General features: G+C 45.0%; 1 protein-coding gene across 42 annotated transcripts in view; it reads left to right on the top strand.

Moving 5' to 3' along the window:
* Nucleotides 1–21,616, top strand: part of DOCK9 (dedicator of cytokinesis 9) — a 322,918-nt gene that overhangs the window by 227,702 nt on the left and 73,600 nt on the right. For 31 of the 42 annotated variants that reach the window (XR_016212730.1, XR_016212736.1, XR_016212732.1 and 28 more), the window contains exons 25-33: nt 49–118; nt 979–1,104; nt 1,684–1,755; nt 14,140–14,286; nt 14,494–14,577; nt 15,234–15,345; nt 18,635–18,813; nt 19,038–19,151; nt 21,204–21,321. Coding sequence is in view for 33 of the 42 variants with exons in the window: in XM_070048650.2 (XP_069904751.2) it covers nt 49–118; nt 979–1,104; nt 1,684–1,755; nt 14,140–14,286; nt 14,494–14,577; nt 15,234–15,345; nt 18,635–18,813; nt 19,038–19,151; nt 21,204–21,321 (1,022 nt within the window). In the remaining 9 variants the exon portion in view is untranslated. Of the gene's footprint in view, nt 1–48; nt 119–978; nt 1,105–1,683; nt 1,756–14,139; nt 14,287–14,493; nt 14,578–15,233; nt 15,346–15,658; nt 15,701–18,634; nt 18,814–19,037; nt 19,152–21,203; nt 21,322–21,616 lie in introns of all 42 variants that reach the window. The other 11 variants (XR_016212729.1, XR_016212731.1, XR_016212733.1 and 8 more) reach the window with 1 other exon arrangement.

The following is a 21,616-nucleotide window of genomic DNA, read 5'->3' on the forward strand; positions in this document are numbered from 1 at the left end:
CATTTTCACATTACTATTCATTGCTTTATTCATTCCTGTGGTGTGTAGGGTCATTATTCATGTGGTTGCCCAGTGCCATGAGGAAGGATTGGAAAGCCACTTGAGGTCCTATGTTAAGGTACGTAAGACAAACTGTTCTGATCATTTGCATCTGTGGCTCTCCAACTTTCCTTCTGAGGACTTGTTTTTTTACAGTTCCAGTTATCTGGGATATACTTAATACCTCTGCTTTCTGTTCTATTCCTCATAGCCAATGCTTGTACCTAAACAAGAGGAAGTATAAAGAAGGGCGGCCACTCATTTGTTTACTTAATTTCATTTCTTCAGCTACATCCTCTGAATTGGTTTTCCGAATAATGTGACTCAAATGATGTGGGAGTTTAAAGAAGAATTTCCAGTTGGTCTTGTTAGACCTCTGGTAGTTTATCATCTTCACGTTCCTCTTTTCCTTCTAAAATTCCCAGCAAAACTGCTTCATTCTCCCAAGATAGAAAAGTTAACTCTGTTCACAATCAATTTAGATGACTGAGTGGGCTATAGGCGACATCATTAGGATAAGTATCAATGAGTTTTTATTTATATACTACATTCAGTTAACATAGTGATGATGACTGTTCTAAAGTAACATAGTGATGATTACTGGTTCTGTTCAGTCTAAGACACCTTTGTGAATTGCAGTCATGTGATAGTTTGAAAAATGTTTGGATTCTTTTTGACACATTACTTGAGGTTCCTGGTACAGATGAAGCTATGGGCTGATGGCCACTGATCTGAGTCAGGTGATTCATGCATTTTGATGAATTCCTTGATGACATCGTGGGCCCCCTCTTCCTGTGACATGACAATCACCCTTCCCGCCTTCATTTCCATGTCTCTCCCTCCCACTCATGGAAGCGTACCTTGGTCCCTGATCTTTGTTCTTTGGAACCTCTGAAGCTTTCAGCCCAACATTAAAGTCTTTTTCCCTTTTCTTCCAAGTATGCTTATAAGGCTGAGCCATATGTTGCTTCTGAATATAAGACAGTGCACGAAGAGCTAACCAAATCCATGACTACCATTCTCAAGCCTTCTGCCGATTTCCTCACCAGCAACAAACTGCTTAAGGTATGTCAGGAGCCAGTGTGGCTCTTCGGTTTTATTAACGAAAAACCATAGCCTGATCAGTTCACGCTTCCTATGTGTTTTTGGAGGTGATTACTACACCGCTAAAACGAGTAACAGCATTGCTTCTCCGGTACCTGCTTTGCAAATTGTGTTAGGAAATAGAAGCTGCAAAGAGTCACTATGTTTAGAGTTGCATTGGCTGTTTAGTATTGATACACCATTATATTCAAGTCAGCATATGACACTAATTGAGAGATTACAAAGGCAGCTGTCACCAAGGGAGAGATCAGCGAGGAAAGACAGCACAAGTCATCTGCAGTGCCCCTTTTTGGGTTGCGCCATGCTGAGTGTAAGCATCCAGTTTCCCGGCAAGATGGAGCATTTATTGTTGGACTTGTGCAGGCAGAAGACATCTGCCACTCACCTCTTGAGTCTGATAATAACTTGCCAGGAGGTTCACTTACATTTGAGGGTCATATCTGCTCCCGGTCAGTAGTGCAGCTAGCCCATAGGTGTTCATGTATAACTGCTAACTTACTGCTTTTCTTAACTAGGGTCTTTTTTTTTTCCCCCTTTTAGTATTCATGGTTTTTCTTTGATGTGCTGATAAAATCCATGGCGCAGCATTTGATAGAGAACTCCAAAGTTAAGGTATGTTACTTCATGTGGAGGCTTGTGGTCCCGAGGGAAGCCTCTCTCTGTGTCTGTAGCTAACATTCATTGATGATCTCTGTGGGTTGATTACAGAACTGTTGTGACTGCTTGACAAATAATAAATCCTTTTAGCTTCATAACGACACAGCGAGGGAAGTACCATTTTTACTCATTTTATAGATGAGGAAAGTGAGGCCAGAGTGCTTGAACTACTTGCCCAAGGTCATGGTGCTGTTCTGGCTCCAAAGCCTGTGCTCTAGACCAGTATGTTATTGAATACACACACACACACACACACACACACGCGCGCGCGCGCGCGCACACACAGATGAACTTTTCCTTTGGCTAGCTCGGAAATCTTCACCTTTGTTGAAATGGGAATATTTGTTTAAGCAAATTGAAATTGGAGTTGTCCTTATCCAGCATTGTTAAGAACCTTGACCCTTGTTGACTTTCCTCGGGTTTAGGTAGGAGTGTCTCACGCATGTCATGCCCCCTAGAACCTCTGCCTCTGTGGGGCAAGTACACAGTCTCACGTGTGTGCCTTTGTGAGCTGTGGGTCCTCCATGCTGGGCTCGGCTCTGAGAGTACTGGGCTTATCTCTGTACTGGTGCCTGTTGAGTTGCAAGTGGCCCTTCTTGGCTGACTTAAGGCTCAAAGTATGTAAGTTTCTATGAAGTTCCAGTGTTATAAACACAGGTAGCAGTGCCACTGTCTTGTCTTGATGATTAGAACGCCTTGTGAGACTCACAGAGCCCTGGAGCTGTCCTTGCAGCGATGAATTGCCTCCCTGTTGTAGCTGGTGGAGGTGGGGTCTGGTTGGGAGTGGAGGAGCGCCTGCAGGGAGTGATCCTGGTGCCAGGCACGGGCATGCTGTCACAGTGGACGTTGGTCTCAGGATTCTTGTGTGCAGGAAAGAGCAGAGACAAGGAGACAGTCAAGATTCAGGTCTCCTGCTCAAAGGTGGTGGACTCTCAGAGGATTCTTGGAAAGGCAGTGGATCGTGCTGGGCAGTAGGTTGGTGGGTCAGAATCTAGGCCGTCCTTTCTGCCAGTTAGAGCAGGCCCTGGTGCCTGACCAGGTGGTTTCCTTTATTTTTTGTTCTTTTAAAATCCAGTTTAAAGATTCTGATTTCATCGTATAGGGAGATGCCAGATGGAAGTGGGCCTGCTTTCCACAGAAAAATGCACCATGTAAATCATGCCAGAATAGCTTGCCAAAAGAATAGCTAGCAGAACCTCTACTTGGCACCATGCTGCTTAGTGGGTGTGCCTGCCTGCACACACACAGACTCACACTCAGGCATGTCATTTGGCTCTATTCTTTGTCTGTTAAAAATGCTGTCACGTACAGAACAGGATCGCAGCCCCTATTAGTTTATTATATTCATTTGCCACAGAATGTATTTGCTCACAATGGAGAGGTTGAACGTCCCAGGACAGGGTACCTGCGGGTGTTTTCTGCTGAGGCCCCTCCGTGGCTCGTAGGTGGTAGCCTTCTCCTGTGTGTCGGCATCCTCATCTTCTCCTGTGGGGACACCAGTCCTGGTGGATTAAAGCCCCCCGCAACAGCTTCGCTTTACCTTAATTACTTCTGTGAAGATCCAAATAAAATCATGTTCCCAGGTATGTCAGGGGTTAGAACTTCAACATATGAACATGAGGGGTGCTATTTCAGCCCATACAAGGCCTCGCTGGAGTTCTCATTGTTTCAGGCTCTAATACGTGTGATCATGTCAGAGCCAACCGAGTCTTGATTGTATTTGAAAATACAGCTTGATTCATTTAGCAGGTGTTCATTGAGCCCTTATCAGGCTTAAAGGTTTCAACGTTGAATGCAGCATGGGTTGTGCCCTCCAGGGGCGTAGATGAGAAAGCCTCGTTAGCTCAGCAGTTCCCTTCCCTCCTGCTGAGTGCGCTGATGGTGGTGGACACGGAGTGCTCAGGGGCATGGGAGTGCAAGAAGACTGACAGGAAGAGATGTGGGTTCATGAGGTTCTGATGAGTAAATAGGAGTTGGCTGGGTACAGGAAGAGAGCGAAGGTAAGAAGAGACCTGGGATGGACAAAGCCTGGGACCCAGCACCAAACATTTACGCAGCTACAGCAGCCCATTGCCTCCTTACGACCGCAGTGAGGACCACGTGAGAGAGGGTGCAGAGGGAAGCATACTCAGTGCGGGCACCAGTGTCATCTTCCCAAGAACAACAACTGTGTTAGGAAATTAGTAAAGAAATCTGAGTGCACGTGTTTGTTTTCAAGATGCCAAAGTGCATCATAGCACCTTATGAATGTGGGAACCTGAAAGTGCCTTCTGGTCCAGTTCCTCCCTTTGAGCACAGAAGTAGAGGCAGAGGCATGGGCCCGTGAGGTGACCCCGCCCCCCAGGTCACATGACCAAGCAGTTAAGAGCTCATGCTATGGAAAGCCAAGACACTCTGGCAAAAAGATCTCTGTGAGTGAGATCCCAGTGGAAAGAACAGGTCTTCAAAGAGGGAGGTGCCTTTCTCTGAAGGGAGGAGAGAACCTCCACTTTGACTATGACCTTGTCTAAACAAGATAAGAGTCGGAGAACTCAAGGGGCTTCCATAGCCTTGGAAACTCATGACTGGTGCATAGGGAGATTACTGATGCCATAAACAGGAGTGTCAATTTGTAAAGTCAACAACAGGAGTCACTGTGCACTTACTCCTCATGTAGGATCTCTGTCCTTAATGTGCTGTACACTGAGGCTTAATGCTATAACGAGTACTCAAACAGTATATTTCACTTTGTGTTTCTATGGGGGTGCAAACGATTGAAATCTTTACTTAATGTACACTAAACTGATCTTCTGTTAAAAAAAAAAAAAAAAAGAAACTATCAATTCCCAACTTGACTCTCACTGGGATTAAACATGACAATAGGTCTGATCTGATTTCATCATCATTTAAAAAAAATCATCTATTATTTTTCACTTTATGTTTCTGTGTGGGAACAAACTGTTGAAATCCATACTTAAGGTATACTAAGCTGATCTTCTGTATACTAAGATAATCGAAAATGAATCTTGATGTGAATGGAAGGGGAGAGGGAGTGGGAAAGGGGAGGGTGGTGGGTGGGAGGGACGGTATGGGGGGGAAAGCCATTGCAACCCATGAGACGTACTTTGGAAATTTATATTCATTAAATAAAAGATAAAAAAAAAAAAAAAAAGAGCTCATGCTAGAGACACACAGCCTTCTGCAGTGTCCTGCGCTTCCCAGCAACACCTCCGCCCTGTGAAATGGTCTACTTGTCTTGCAGCTTCATCCAAACCACTCAAATGGCTACCATGCAAAACTTTTTCTGTAAGTTAATTATATGTTGGTCCTAAAAATAATATTCAGAGATGTTTTAAGTGTAATTTAAAAAAAAAAGTTATCCACTGTACTTAAAAAGAAACACTGGCCTCCAAAAGGAGAAGGTTGAACCCTCATGTAACTTCCTGTACAAAGAGCTGAGGCGTAGAAACTCCCTTTGGGCAGTTTACCATTTTCACCTTCAGAGCCCCGCCCCCGCTGCGCTGTCCCCGCAGATGTGGCGCTCCTGTCTCGCCTGCATCGCACGCTGTCGATCTGGGAGCTTCAACAGATTTCTACTTTTCAGTCCTGCACTGTTCTTGATTTCCAAAACTTTGATCAAATCCCTTTCGAATTTTTATATTTGCAGACTGAAGATAATTAGTCATTATTTCAGTGTCTTCCTAATTCAGACCTTGATTTTTTTTTCCCCTCATTGATGAGTCTTTCTTAAAATGCTATGACCAGGTGGAAGTGGTGTAACAGCCATCATGTAAGGACACCTGGACCATGAACTGGTATAAGAACAAGACAGTGGTTTCATTGTTAGTTCAAGTCTCCAGCCAAGGATTTCCAGCACAGATTGGCATTTAGAGGTGTAGTGTGTGTTGAGCTGGTGCCTTCAGGGTGCATTTGTGAACATCCCTGGTGGTAGTGGGGTGACTGCACCTGGTGTACATGGAGGGGTAGGTGAATTTGCACACAGCCACAAAGTGGAAGTGGCCACCTGTGTTCACCTTGCCATTCCCCAAGCAAATGCTCTGCTACATTCACTCTGGGACAGTATGAGTCAGAACCTCTGTCCTGGGATAAGAGCTTCTTTACTGCAGCGGATGGATCTCGCGGCTTGGGGTTGATGAGGTATGACCGTGGTAGATGCTCGTGTTTCATAGGTGACAGGTGCTTGGAAGGTATGACTGGTTTTGGAGGAAAACATAAAACAGACCTCATTAAGGCCTACTAAGGGAGTCCTCCTTCAGCTCTCAGCTTCCGTAGTCAACGGTTTTTTTGGTGTTTCTTTGCCATCACTTATATTTAGCAACTATAATTTCAGCAGACTCGTTTTGAATGTCCTTTCCTCCCACTCTGAATCCAGCTAATTACTGGCGTTCCACAGGTGTGCTTCAAGAGAGGCACTTGGAAAACTTGGCGTAGAATAGGGTGAATACACACCCTTCAGTCTTCCTTGTCTAGTCTTTAGCTGTTTTCCAGCTTACTTGAGAAAAGACTTTTATTTGTAATGTGGAAGAAACGATTGTATGGTTCCCATCCTAAATGGACTGTTTGGACATTTCCCTAAGCTGAATATGTAAACACTGTACATATGTCACAGGCGGAATGTTAATATCTATATTTTCATCCATGAGTGTTTATTATATACAGAGTACAGAGAAAATGCAAATAGAGAATGAATCCTCAACCTTCAGGCTGGCATAGTCATTGGAAAAAGAAAACATTTAGCTGCGAATTAGAGCAGAATGCAGGGAGGTATATGTAAGAGCTGGAAGAGTGAAAGGAGTTAATGTGCTGAGAGAGATGGACTTGACCTGGGCCTCACAGGACGCCCCAGTCTAGGGAGAGGAGAATGAGTTTCAATGAGGCAGAAGACACAGCTCATGCCCTGCTGGGGGCCAGAGCGCAGGCTGATGGGTTGCCAGTGGACGGGGAAGATTGACTCAGAACCGAAGCAAATGAGAAACTCTGAAGCCAAGCAGCAGAGTTGGGTAGAAATCACACACACAGAGACATCTTGGGCCTGTAGCAGGAGTGTTAAGGTAAAAAGAGAAGTGTTAGTAGAGTGACTCAGAAACTCTCATATCAATGAGTCTGTAACCCCTGTGGTATAAACAGCCTATGGAGCAAATCTATTCTCCTGTCATTTTAAAAAGCATTTCTCTTTAAATCCCTCTCTCACCTCAGTAACATAAAATGGCATTTTGTGGTGACGCTGATGAAGATCTAGCGTTGGAGACATGCTGTGGGATTAGGATGAAGATGAATAAGAGATTATTAAGACAAAACCATTGATACAATCCAGCAGTTCCACTTCTAGGTATTTGCTTAAGAGAAATGAAAGCTTTTACCCACACAAAGACCTGTATGCGAATGTTCATAGCAGCCTGATTCACAAACAGGAAGCAACTCGAATGTCCATCAATGAGTAGGTGGTTAGAAAAATTATGCCACCTCCATATAATTGGATACCACCACTTTGTAATTAAAAGGAGCAAAATCCCCATTCCTGGAACAACATGAATGAATCTCAGATGTATTATATTACATGGGAGAAGTCAGACACAAAAGGCCACATACTGTACGAGTTCATTTATATGACATTCTAGAAAAAGAAAAACTACACGAAGAGAAAATAGCAGTGGCTGCCAGAAACTGGAGGGGAGGCTGGGGTGACAGACGTGTACTGTGTCGTCTTGACTGTGGTGCTGTGTTCCCTTACAAGACGTGGGGCAGGTGTTGTGAGGCTGCTGCTTGGGACACCCGCATGCCATGTTGGAGTGTGGGTTCAAATCCAGGCTACTCTCTTTCTGCTCATGCGTCCTGGGAGGCCCAGGTGCTTGAGCCCCTGCTGCCTGTGTGGGAGACCCAGATGGAGGTTTGGGCTCCTTGCTTTGGCCTGGCCCAAGCAGGAACCTCTCTCTCTCTCTTTTCTCTCTCTCTTAATTTCTGGTACTCTCTCACTCTGCCTTTCAAATAGAGAAAATAACTATTTTTTATTTAAAAATATTTGCCAAACTATTCTTGAAAGTCTGAATATTTGTAAATTATACCTCAATATTGTGGCTTAAAACAGAACATGGGAAGGTGAGATTTTGTGGGGAGCCAGGGCACAGAAGGAGCTTACCAGAGAGGCAGAGGAAGGAAAGTGATGGGTTACACTTGGCAGGTAGTAGGCTTCAGCTGCTGTGTCAGAGAACTAATAACAATGACTTAAGAAGAAAAATAAACGTTTAGTTCATCTCACATGAAATTCTAAGCTCAGCAGCTGGCATTATGGCCCAGTAGGGCTAAGCAAACACTGGCATCCCATATGAGCACCCATTCAAGTCCCAGCTGCTCCTCTCCTGATCCAGCTCCCTGCTAATGTACCTGGGAAAGCAGCAGGAGATGGCTCAAGTACTTGGGCTCCTGCCACTCACATGGGAGACCCAGGTGGAGTTTCAGGCTCTTGGCTTCAGCCTGGCCATTATGGCCATTTTGGAAGTGAACCAGAGGATGAAAGATCTCTATCTGCCCCCCCCCTTTCAAATAAATAAATAAATTGTTTAAAGGAATTCTAAGTTCATATGAGATTCTGTTATGAGGTGCCCAGACTTTCCCCTCATTGCTTTGTTGCTCTCACGTGTTGCTGCTTTTGATCTAACTGGGTCTATATCCTCATTGTAGCCAGTAGGAAGGGGAAGGGCTTTTTCCTTTAAGGATACAGCTTAGGAGTTATCCATATCACTGCTGCAGCTGCCGTATTGGCCAAACCTGGTCACACAACCTCACCCAGCTGCTAGAGATGCTGGTAAAGATAATCCATATTCTGGGTATCCACACACCCAGCCAAAGCTGAGGTTCCGTTACCGTGAGAGAGAAGGAAGAACAGGTACCAGAAAGCAACCAGCAGTTGTTGTCACAAGGAGCAGTGACGGCACAAACAGATTTCCAGTGGGCAGATGGAGGTTCAAGCTTGGACAGTGGACAGAGAAGAGTGTCCTGGGAAAACAGATTTGTGAGCAGCAGTCTGCACAAATCATAAGCCTACGTTTTTCCTCTGGGGAAAAGGATTGCATTCTTCTGGGCCACCAGGTAGCACTACCCATGCTTAAGATTTACTAGGTCCAGGCCGGCGCCACGGCTCACTAGGCTAATCCTCCGCCTTGCAGTGCCGGCACACCGGGTTCTAGTCCCGGTCGGGGTGCCGGATTCTGTCCCGGTTGCCCCTCTTCCAGGCCAGCTCTCTGCTGTGGCCAGGGAGTGCAGTGGAGGATGGCCCAAGTCCTTGGGCCCTGCACCCCATGGGAGACCAGGAGAAGCACCTGGCTCCTGCTATCGGATCAGCGCGGTGCGCCGGCCACAGCGCGGTGGCTGCGGCGGCCATTGGCGGGTGAACCAACAGCAAAGGAAGACCTTTCTCTCTGTCTCTCTCTCTCTCACTGTCCACTCTGCCTGTCAAAAAAAAAAAAAAAATAAAGAAAGAAAGAAAGAAAAAAAAAAGATTTACTAGGTCCAGTGATTATGAGGGAGAATAGGGAAGTGCCCAGCAGGTAGTCGGAGAGCCTTCGAAGGGCAGTGTAGATCTGACCCAGCGTGAGAGAGAGACAGGAGGAAGGAAGCCCATGAGACTTCAGGGCAGTTCTCAGAGAGGTGAGCAAGGCCACTGGGAAGTCCTTGAGCCAGAATCAGTCAGAGGAGTCCCACACCCCCAGCAGGCAGCATCCCTGCCACCTGCAGGCACGGGCTGTGTGCAGCCTGTGCAAGGTGTGGGTGGCCGTGGCAGAGATGCTGCCGTGCATTCTGGAGAAAGTCGCAGGGGCTCCAGGTCAGTGGTGTTCCCTGCAGTTGGAGTTCTGAGGTGCTCTTCTCATGGCACCAGCGCAGCAGGGAGTGAGGTAAATGAGTGTGTAGAGTAGACTGATGTTTGTGAATGAAAGTGAGGAGGAGGTAGGAGGAAGGAGTGGAATTGTGGAAGAACATGGGGGAATAAATAATGCAGGGGTTCCCATGTGGGAGAGCAACTCCAGAATGCTGGGAGATGTCCTGGGCAGATTCCTCCCCAGCACTGTTCCACGTGTTCCTGTTTGCATCTCATCTGTTATATCTGAGTGCAGTCAACGAGCTCATAGAAGAGAGACTTGCAGACCCTACCAGAGGGAGGAAGAACCCAGTAAGGAATGAAGAAGTCTGTTCCAACATCCTCACACATGAAGCGATGATTTGGGCAGCAGCAATTGTAGGAGCATGAACGTGTAGGGTGCAGGGTAGCCTACGGCGGGGTCTGTGCAAAGACTTGGCTATTAACAGCAGCTCCCACAGGGACCTCTGCAGCAAAACTGGGTGTGGGTCTTCAGAGAGCTCGCACTCCTTCGAGGGGCCACGGCGGGAGTTGAGCAGCCAACAGGAGGACATGTAGGTGTCTGTCCCATGGCTGGGCAGGTAACAGGGTACACAGCAGGTGGAGGAGTCTAGACTTGGGAGGACCCGTGCTGGGCAGGCAGGCCCTGCAGAGGAGTGGAGGGTGGTGGTCGGGCCAGTGGATCCTGGAGCAGGCCATGTGATCGGAGTTGGGGTTTTGGGAAGTCTCTGAGTGTCTCAATGTCCTGTGCTCTGAGCTGCTCCTCTGTACTCCACCCTGGCACCAGACCATTAGCCAAGACTGTTTCCTTCCATTTCAGTTTATAGTCATTTCCATAAGCACCTCTAGGTCTTCAGTAGCTTTCGATGTGTGTCGTATCTCATGAGGAGGTTTAGTTAGTTCTACTGCCAAATTAGGACTTCTGTAGCTGCTTGTCACAGCAGGAAACGCTTCGTTTCCACTGAGATGTCGTTTCCCCCTCACTCAGCAGTGTTCAGGATGGGGCAGTATGTAAACTGTCCGCTGTTCTTTTCGGTTTCTTTTAAATCAGAAGTTATATTTCATAATAAATACCAAAGTAGAGGGAATAGCAAACCAGATTTCACATAACCATCACCTAGCTTTGACAGTTGTCACCATTCTGCCATTCTTGCCTTATACATGCACCCTTACACTTTTTGTCCTACAATACCTTTTAAAAAGTTCCCTGCTATTTTGTCATTTCATCCATAAAAATCCAGTGTATTATCTGTAACAGATAAACCTGTAAGTAAGATATAACTATTAACTGTTATAACACCAAACAAAGTAAATAAGCAATATTTCCTTATGCTTTAACACCCCAGCTGTATTCACTTTTACCCAGGTGTTTTGAAAATGTCATTTCACAGTTGGCTTGTCTGAATCAGGATCTAAATAAAGCCCACACATTGCATTTAGTTGATGTGCCCCTAAGGATCCTTTGATTCTCAGACTTTTCTCTATTTGTCTTTTTAATGCAATATACACAGAAGCATGGGTTTCAAAAAACTTTTACACCCCAATAAACTTCTGTGAACTTTTTGAAGTGACCTAGTGTTTGTTGAAGAAAGTGGGTTATTTGCACTGCAGAATTTGCCACATTTTATATATGGCTGATTGTGACGTCACAGTGCCCTATGACAGGGTTTCAATCCTCTAGATTTCCTGTAAACTTGTAGTTACACCCTGAGGTTTAATTTGTTTAAGGTTTCATTCTGTCTGATAAGGATACTGTGTAGCTGATTCTGCTGTATCGGATCAGGAGGCAGTCATGTGTACATGTCCTGTTGTCCCAGTTTGAGTGATAATAACATTGTTGAATAGATTCACCTGTTGTCCACATGATCCATTCATGATGATAAAGTTCTCCACCCACTTTGCATGGGTTTAGCAGACGTTAATTTAGCCCTGCACTGAAGGCCACAGGTGTTTTTTGTTTTTTGCTTGCAGGGATGGGGGGTGAGGGGGTGGAGAGGGGGAACCACTTTTTCAGGAGCGGCTAGCTTGTACTAGCTTGTACCAGCATGCCTGGTAGTTGCATTTGACGTTGCTGTAGGTCCTGGGAGCTGATCATGTGTAGATGCTAACACTTCAAATACAGAGTTATTGGTTGTACATACAGACAAAAACCCCTTGCGAATCTCAAAATTAGCTCTTGTGATTTTAAAAGTAGTTAGGCTTCATGTTCTTCTTCTTCTTTTTTTTTTTAAATTTGAGAGTGAAGACAGAGCACCCATCCTTTGGTTCACTCCTCAGAAACGCTCAGTGACTGGGGCTAGACCAGGCTGAAGCCTGGAGCTGGGAACTCAATCTGGGTCTCCCATGTGGGTGGCAGAGACCCAGCTGTTTGAGCCATCATCTGCTGCCTCTCAGGTCTGCATTACTAAGAAGCTGGAATTGGGAGCCAGAGGCGGGACCCAAACCCAGGAACTCTGATACGGGACACAGGTGTCCTAACTGCCAGGCCAAATGCCTGTCCCAAACTTGGCATTCTTGTTTCTTATCCTTACCTCACTGGAGTCCCAAGTCTATGTACATTCCCAGAGATTTCCTTGCTGTTGATTTGAGAATTGAAATTACTACAAAGCTAGTGTTTCAGATTTTCATGCTAGGTTCTGATATTTGTTGCATAAAAATAATATATGCTGTCTTATCAGAAGTATCTGGGTGCCAGTTCCAGTTTTACAGTATACTACTTGTTTCATATTGAGGTACTAGTTTGGCTGCTCTAAAACTGACCAAAATAGGTCGGCGTCATGGCTCACTTGGCTAATCCTCCGCCTGAGGCACTGGCACCCAAGGTTCTAGTCCCATTTGGGGCGCCAGGTACTAGTCCCAGTTACTCCTCTTCCAGTCCAGCTCTCTGCTGTGGCCCAGGAGGGCAGTGGAGGATGGCCCAAGTGCTTGGGTCCCTGCACCTGCATGGGAGACCGGGAGAAGCACCCGCTCCTGGCTTCGGATTGGTGCAGTGCTGGCCATAGCGGCCATTAGGGGAGTGAATCAACGGAAGGAAGACCTTTCTCTCTGTCTCTCTCTCTCTCACTGTCTATAACTCTACCTGTCAAATTAAAAAAAAAAAAAAAAAAACTGACCAAAATAAATAATACCTTAAATAGAGTGGTAGGTTTATTTCTCTATTTTGGAAAACTGTGAACTGGTACGCAGCTTGTTCCACAAGGTCACTCAGGGACGCAGCTCGTTCTCCCCAGTTATGCAGCCTAGGGTGTTACCCTCATCCACATGGTGGAGAAGCTGGCTCAGTCACCGCAACACATTCCAGGCACGGGGAAGAAGAAAACAGGGAAAGCTAAGGACTCCTTCCAGGGGCGTGGCCCAAAGGAGGCACATGTCACTTCATTCAGACCCGCTTGCATCAGCCAGACCTGAGTCATGTGGTTCATGTTTATCTGCAAATTAGAATAAGAAACATAGTCTCTTTCTGAATAGCCATGTTTCCCTGTTGAACTCAGAGGTTCAGTTACTAAAGGAGAGAAGAAAGAGAGTGTGGTTGAATCTGTCTGCCCCGTTTCCAGAACCATTCCATTTCTGGTCTGGGCCTTGGTTTCCTGACCTGTAAAATGGGAATGAGACTACCCCCCTCTTGTGGCTTAAAAATTAAATACACTAGTGAGTAGAGAACTGCAACAGAGCATTTCATTCAGAGCCCTTCCATTTCAGACTCTGAATTTTCTGTTTACGGGGCCATGCTGGGACAGTGGGCAGTGCAGTCTCACATAGCAGAAAGAACACAGGCTTTGGACTCAAAGAGGACCTGGGCTTAAGTCGTTCTCCACTGTGTGACTGAAGACCTATTTACATAACCTCTCTGACTCTATGAGACAGGGATTAAACTCAGAGATTTTAGCAGAATTGAACGAAAATCGGTAGCACAGTGCCTGACACTTAGATAATACATGATAGCAAATTGCTAAGTAGTCAAATTTTTTAGGTAAGCCTTTGTGATGAGGAAAGATTATGCAGAGTTAACTACTTCCACGAAGTTTAAACTGCTCACATGTAATCATCAATCTGTTTATATTCAGTTGCATACTTGAAGCTTAAACTAACTGCAGTCCAGTGCTTTCTAAAGAGATTGTTCAAAATCACCAAGAATACTCAGGAAAAAAATGCAGGGTTCTACCCCTGCTCTCTGCACTCCTGCCAACCTCTTGAATGTGAGTCTCTGTGATTAGAGGCCGGATATCCATGTTTTTACAAACACCTGCAAGTTGACTTTTATCATGCTGAAATCTGAGATCCAGATCTAACTCATGGTACCTACTCTGAAGCATTGGAACTCTTGTATTGCACTTTGAGAGAAGGAAGAATAATTCATTTTTAACCGATTTCAGACCAATACAAGTAGAATTCTAGGTTTTAGAAAATGAACTCATGGGTGAGATTTCTTTCCCTCCCCAAAGGATAGTGCTTTAAAAGTAGTGAATGCTTGCTTGGATTCTTTTTAGTTGCTGAGAAACCAGAGATTCCCTGCATCCTACCATCATGCAGTGGAAACTGTTGTCAACATGCTGATGCCACACATCACTCAGAAGTTTCGAGATAACCCAGAGGCATCCAAGAATGCCAATCACAGCCTTGCTGTCTTCATCAAGGTAGGTCCTATGGCAGGTAGCCTATGACTACGGTGTTCTTTTTAAGTGGCTGTCCAGCAGACTGACCCATGTAGTGTAGATGCCCCAGTAATGTTGTGCATATTTTTATGCTAAAGGTTCAAGTTATTAATGATACTGACCGGAACCCATGTTTCCAGAAAGTCTGAGCCTGAGATACCGATCCTTGTGAATTGTTTTTCTCCGCAGAGGTGTTTCACCTTCATGGACAGGGGCTTTGTCTTCAAGCAGATCAACAACTACATCAGCTGCTTTGCTCCTGGAGACCCCAAGGTAATGTGGGGTTTGCACACTGTTCCTGTTGTCTGATTCACATCTAGAAGTCTACCAGTTTCAGTTCTCATCAAAATTTTGTTTCCATCCCAGAGGCAAAACTTAGGTTCTTCTCTTGGAAATACTCATACTTACTTGCATTAGTATGTGTGAAGCATTAGAAACACAGTATGATACTTCGTCCAACACGGAATGAGAATGTAACTTAGCTGTTGATTTTTTCATGAACACCTGAAATGACTTCTCATCTGTGATACTAAAATTATATTCTTTATAAATTTTAATTTACTTAACACAGTAACAGAAGTAGCCATGTAGCCTTTCTCTGGTAGAAATTACTGTCTCTTCCTTGTTTTTTTTTTTTTTTTTTTTGTCTTTCGTAGCTCTGCCTTACTAATCTTTTTTATTGTATTGAGTTTGGAATTCATTGTAGAAATAGGAGGAGCATAAATAAGAAGTGCCTTTAAGGTCTGTTGAGGACATCGTTTAAAGAAACGTGTTCTCGATTTTCAAGCAAACTTGTAGCCTTTCTACAGGCAGTTCTCAGATGGCGAAGAAGCTGAAGATTGGCTGTGCTATTTCACGTGGAACTTTAAGGATCTGTATGAAGTTCCCAGTGTGATATTTAGCTTATGAATCAACTTTTTTCCCTGCAGACCCTCTTTGAGTACAAGTTCGAGTTTCTCCGTGTCGTGTGCAATCATGAACATTACATCCCTCTGAATTTACCAATGCCGTTTGGAAAAGGCCGGATTCAGAGGTACCAAGGTAACCTTTCTGCACATGTGTTCATCTTTTTACAAAGTGAGCTGCTTGTTTTTTAACAAGAAAATGGATTCAAATCTAATATTGGAATTTTATCTTTTTTTTCCCACTGATAAATGAACTCATGTTAAATTTCCATTTTAAAAAAGTATTGACAAAATGTTATCTGGGTGCCTACTTTTGACTTATCGGACTAGATCATGCTAGTGTGACTCCTTTTCGTTGAAAAACTCCTTTGCTTAAACACTAGAAATCCATTTGATTTACTATAGTTTATCTTTTATTTGTTTCATTTTCCTTCTTTCTTGTGAATTAGCCTTTCTTCCACCAACCGTGGAGTCAAATGACACTCCTGTAGGTAGGTGTGAGGCTGGTGCTTGCCTTCTTGCATTTTCCTCCTCTGAGAGAAAAAGAATGCAAGTGCTTGCTGGAGTGCTTGCATACGCTCTCATTCAGGCACCTTCCTGTACACTCGGGTCACTTTCAAAGGCATGATAAAGAGGTGAGTTTGTTTTCACTGTAGCTAAGACATTGCTGTAACATCCCCGCGAGGCATCTGGTGTTCTGCTCCTGGGGTTGCTTTGTACTCAGGGATATTGAAGTAAAATGAACAAAAGACCCCCACTTCACCCCAAAAGTGCTTTCCACCATTTCCATAGTTCTTGTCCATCTTGGTAGCAGTAGCCTAAGTCCTAGGCAACACCGCTTTGTCACCTGCTTTTTATGTTTGCATGTTGAGTCTTTATCAACTGTCTGTATCCTCTGACTTAGAAGAGAGGTGAGTTCATAGAGATTACTTAATATGCACTGAGTAAATTGAAATAAACAAAGTAGTCTGTCAGGTCTATCAAGTAAAATTTATTGCATTTAATGCCACATATGTGCTCAGCTTTGTTCTGGAAGGAAAAAGGTAGAAGCATGCCACCAAATAATTAATGACACCTCAGGTAACCGAAGAGGCATTCAAAGGACAGGAAGGGGGATTGTGGCCCTGGAGTTGGCATTCATGCATTCCACCAGTGTTTACCTAGCACCAACTCTCCAGCTTTAGGATACAGCTGTGGGCAATCCAGACAAAAAAATCCTTGGCTGTTCTTTACCAGTGAAATAATAGAATGTTAAGAGACTGATAAATGCTAACGAGAAATAATAATAGCGGAAAGGGGGTCTACAAAGAGATGACACCTGAGATAGCGTAGCTGGCTAACAGCTGGAGGAAGTGAGAGGTTAGCAGAGCACACGCACATCTGCCGGAAGTGTTCTGAACGGGGAAGCAGCCAGGCAGGCAGCATCCCCTGGTCTGACCGCAGCCCCTCCCTCTCGTGTCACACCCACCGTTCCCCACATTTCAGGCATCCCTGCTTACCTGTAGCACGGCCACCCTCAATCTCAAATAGTGGCCCCCACCCCTGGGAATCTTCACCTCCCACAACTTCCTCGTGGGGCTCCCGGGGGCTCCTCCTCCTCCTCTCAGTGCCCACTGGAATGAGTTGCTCTCCAGCCCTACATTCCATGTCATCACACCCCTCACCTCACAGTCACCTGGACTTGGGGACTGTCACTCTTCGTCCCTCTCAACTGATAAAGAGCTGAGTGATTAGGCAGAGCATGTGAGCTCATATCCATGGTGGCCTCTAACCCAGGAGGGCCCAGTTGTTTGTCCTGTATAACCACACCAGCTCTCTGCAGACTCCCAGGGTATTTGATAGCAAGAGGGGCTGCCCTAGGCAGGTAGACATGGGTTGTGCATGGATAATTTGCCTGATTACAATAATAGGAATCAATCTTCTTAGCATTCGTCTTCTTTCACCCCCTGCCTTCTCATGTGCATCTCCATGTACACACATACGTACATAGTGTGCAAACATACATGTACTTACAAACAAGCACAGGGTATAAGTGTGCACGGTCAAACCATAGGTAGCTTTCTCCTAAGAGACTTATGTGAATCCAAGCTGTGGACTATAGTTTGGATAAATTGTGCTTAATAACTGTAATTGGTAAATAGGGTCATTCTGAAAAAATGAACATTTTTCCCCTTTGTTGAAGTGTGTCACGGGATATGGGTCAGTATTTGGAGTAAATTTAGAAGTAACCATCTCCAGTGGGATTATAGTCAAGGAAGGGGTCCATAGACTTTCCTGTAATAATGGAGTCAGTGTAGTAATTCAGGTCCTAGTGCCGGCTTCCTGAACGTGTGTACTTCAGCTTGAGAGTGAAGTCTGGCTGCTTTGTTTGCCTTCCTCCGTAGAGTTCATCTTCAATTCTGTCTCATCCCTTCCAGAAGGGCTTTCAGTTTTGTCATTTAGCTTGCTGATTTACTAGTTTATATTAATTTTGTATTTAGAGATGCAGAACAATTAAGAAGATATTTTATAAAATACTGTGTTGAATAGATTTCCATTCAGTGATAGCAGAATAAATAGGTTATATGCTAATTTTTTCATTTCAAACACACTGTAGGCATTAATAACCAGGAAATGGATAAATGAACTCATGTAGTGAACAACATCTCAGTCAGCCATGCATATTTATTCTTTCTTTAATCACACATGCTTACTACACTCTTGCACAGTTCTTTTTTATTTTTTAAGATTTATTTATGTATTTGAAAGGCAGAGTTACAAAGAGAGAGGGAGAGACAGGGCTCTTCCATTCTCTGGTGTACTCCACAAATGGCTGCAAGGGGCAGAGTTGGGCTATCTGAAGCCAGGAGCCAGGAGCTTTACCCGGGTCTCCCACAGGGCTGTAGGGGCCCAAGCAGTTGGACCATCCTCTGTTGCTTTCCTAGGCACATTAGCAGGGAGATGGCTCAGAAATGGAGCAGCTGGGACTCCAACTGGTGCCCATATAGGATTTCGGAGCCACAGGAGGCAGCTTTACCTGCTACTCCACAGTGCTGGCCCCCCACAATTCTTTCAATTGTATAATAACTTTATTTTTTAACTTGATACAAAACCATGTTTGTAATGTAACATACAGTGTTCTATTGTCTAAAAATTAGTCCCAAAGCCATTCACTAATTTAATTATATATATGTTTAATTTAATTATAAATATATGTGTGTTTCAAAAATCAAGATCCAGTGCAATTACCTGTACTTAAATTTGTCATCATGTGAGAGTTCAGTGTGCTAAGCAGAGCTGTGTTTTAGAATCAGCCTTCTCCATTTGAAGCCAAGTTTCATCGTGTGTTGACACCAGGAGTGTTGTGCAAGGGCTGGGTTATGGTTTCTGTTTTATTCAGAGCGTCACCTCCTCCCTGACTAAAGTAGCTCCCACCCTCATTTCAGACCTTCAGCTTGACTACTCCTTAACAGACGAGTTCTGCAGGAACCACTTCTTGGTGGGGCTGTTACTGAGGGAGGTGGGTGCCGCACTGCAGGAGTTTCGGGAGGTCCGTGTGATTGCCATCAGCGCACTCAAGAACCTGCTGATAAAGCACGCTTTTGATGACAGATACGCTTCCAGGGTGAGTGGTGCCCAGTGGAAGGAACTGTGTGTTAATAAATATCCTTTATTTTAAGTGACTTAAAGAAAGCATCCAAGTAGAAAACTTGAAGTCATAACACTAAGACTCCTCTCTGATTTTTGAAATGAACTCAAATGTTAGTCTTCATAGACAAACAAATAAAGGAGATGGCCTCACAGTTCCGAGAGCCGGGGCACAGACTGACCACGTGTGTCTTCTTCCAGAGTCATCAGGCCAGGATCGCCACCCTCTACCTGCCTCTGTTTGGCCTGCTCATAGAGAACGTCCAGCGGATCAACGTGCGGGACGTGTCTCCCTTCCCCGTGAACCCCGGCAGTGTACGTAAACACAGTTCCATGCACACAGCTGTGTGGGGGCCTAGGGCACCGTCACAGAGCGCCACAACCCAGCTGGCTTGGAACAGCAGAAATTTGTTCTTTCATAGGCCATCACAGTGTGGGTCGAGTTGCTGCCTTTGGTGGTTCTCTGGGAAGAACCATGGTGTGTGTCTGTATCTCTGTGTGTCTGTATCTCTGTGTTCCATCTCCTCTTATAAGGGCACCAGTGGTCAGATGTAGGGCTCACCCAGTTTGACCTTCCTTGACTCAATATATTTAACTTACATCTAGGAAAATCATATTTTCAAATAAGGTTGAATCATGAGGTTCCAGGAGGACATGGATTTGGGAGGTGGGGTGGCGGCACTACTGAGCTCAGGAGATAGCCCCTTTTATTGCTACAGTGCTCCTGGTGAGTCGCATTTCTAGCTAAGATGGAGTCGGTGCATAATGCCTTCCTCTTCAGCTTTTAATAAGAACTCTGCTTCCCTCCCAGCCCAGTGTCGTGAGAGGCCTCAGGATTTTCATATGTGCATTAAACAAAAATGTATGTGGAAGGGCAGAACAAACAAACATGGACATGGTTTTACCCTGTGCCCTGTGAGAGCTTGACAGTAACCTGCTTTGCAGTCTTAGAAAAGCCACTTCCATGGACTGCAGTTTCTCTCGTCTATAAAAACTAGAAAGTCGCAGTATCAGCATTGCCAAGGAGAGGGGCATGAGGTTGCCACCCCAAGAACTGACCATTTTGATTTGTATTATCTTTGGGCAAACATTTAAAGATGCATTAGAAATTAAGCTGGCTAAAGGATGACCCCAGAAACTATTTCTAAACTTTTTGGTTGATGATTATTTTTTCTCCGTCTTAGATACACATTGGTTTGTCCTCTTACTCACTTTACAGTGCACTCACTTTACAGTGCAACTTTCTGCAAGCATTTTCACTCTCAGATTCCTTATAACATTTCAGTTGCAAAAGGCATTAAGCACTGACTTATAACAGTATTTGATTATCAAAGTTTGTAAACGTTTCATAAACTAAAATGTGTATTCTTTGTCTTTCTGAACCTCTTTTCTTGGCCTCAGAGGGCTTATCTGCTGTGACTTTGTACAGATATTACCAGCTCAATGACTTCCCTTTCATTCTAGACCGTGAACTGGCTCTGTTGTTACCTTCCCACTGTGCCATTGTGCCATATACTGAGTAACCATGTATGTTTCTGTCCCTTTACCCCCAACAGTAATGTGTCACCTCATTTTCACACCACCTCCTCGCCTCCAAATAAACTTCCCAAGTAATGTCCCATGGAGATGATCCATGCTTTTTTAAAACCTATTTTTAATATATTTAATTACTTTTGCTGTTCCAATGCTTGTAAACTTTCTGTATCCTAAATGGACCTTGTTGACCCCACCCTGTAACACACTGCATTTCACACACGTGTTCTATGACTCAGTCTGCTTTTCTAACCACAGTAAGGAATTCAGGGCAAAATGTGTGCTTTCTGTATTGTTTCGGTCCTGAGAAAAATGAACACAAAGTCAGTCTTTGGCTTTCACCAGAGTGAAATCCCCCTTTTTGGGAAAAACTTCAAAATTAGTGTAATTGCTGCATTGCGAGTTCGTGTGAAGCTCCAGACACCCAGACTGGTGTTGCTGCTGTTGTAATTCCCTGTTGCTCATTTCAGGTCGTTTGTGATCTGAGAGCAAGTCCAGTGTCCAGGTAGAAGGAGCGCAGGCTTTCTGAGAGAATCTGAAGAAATGCTGGGGTCTGAGGGTGGGAAGAGGCGGGTGCTAGGCCGGCTGAGGAAGAAGTGGTGGTTTTATGGAACGAGACTCCTCACTCCCCCCTCAATATCCTGTGTGCTCCAACCCCTTCCCTGCCCCTGCTCTGCCCACTGTGCCGCCACCCCCACCCAGCACACAGCCTGTGCAGCTCCACTCCTCCCACTCTGCAGGCTGACCACCTCAGATCACTCTGCCCCACCCTCGAGTGCGTCAGTGAGTCTTGTTCTTCATCTCTGCTTCTTTCTTCTCTTCTGCCCTTGACAGACTGTGAAGGAGGACTCCCTTGCCTTGCCAGCCGTGAACCCGCTTGTGACGCCACAGAAGGGAAACACGCTGGACAACAGCCTGCACAAGGACCTCCTGGGCGCCATCTCTGGCATTGGTAATGCTGTCCAGCCGCGGTCCCATGTCTCCGATCAGATAGCTTGTTCACACGCACACTCGTGAACCAGGAGTCCCAGCAGAGTCGTCTTTTCTGAGTATGCTGCCGTGGAGATAGTTTTCCTGGTTGTGACACTTCACGACTGCAGTCTGTCAGCCACACACTGGAGCAGAGGCCCCACATGCTTGTGAACCCTGAACTTAGCACTTCAGATCACGTGCTGTGGCTGACTTTGTGTTTAATGCTTGTTAGGCTGATTTGTCATTGGAAACCTCAGCGTTTGCTCTTAGAAAGG

The sequence above is a fragment of the Oryctolagus cuniculus genome, chromosome 9, assembly GCF_051225735.1.
Source record: "Oryctolagus cuniculus isolate XC-2025 breed Fujian yellow rabbit chromosome 9, ASM5122573v1, whole genome shotgun sequence".
Classification (NCBI taxonomy): Eukaryota; Metazoa; Chordata; class Mammalia; order Lagomorpha; family Leporidae; genus Oryctolagus; species Oryctolagus cuniculus.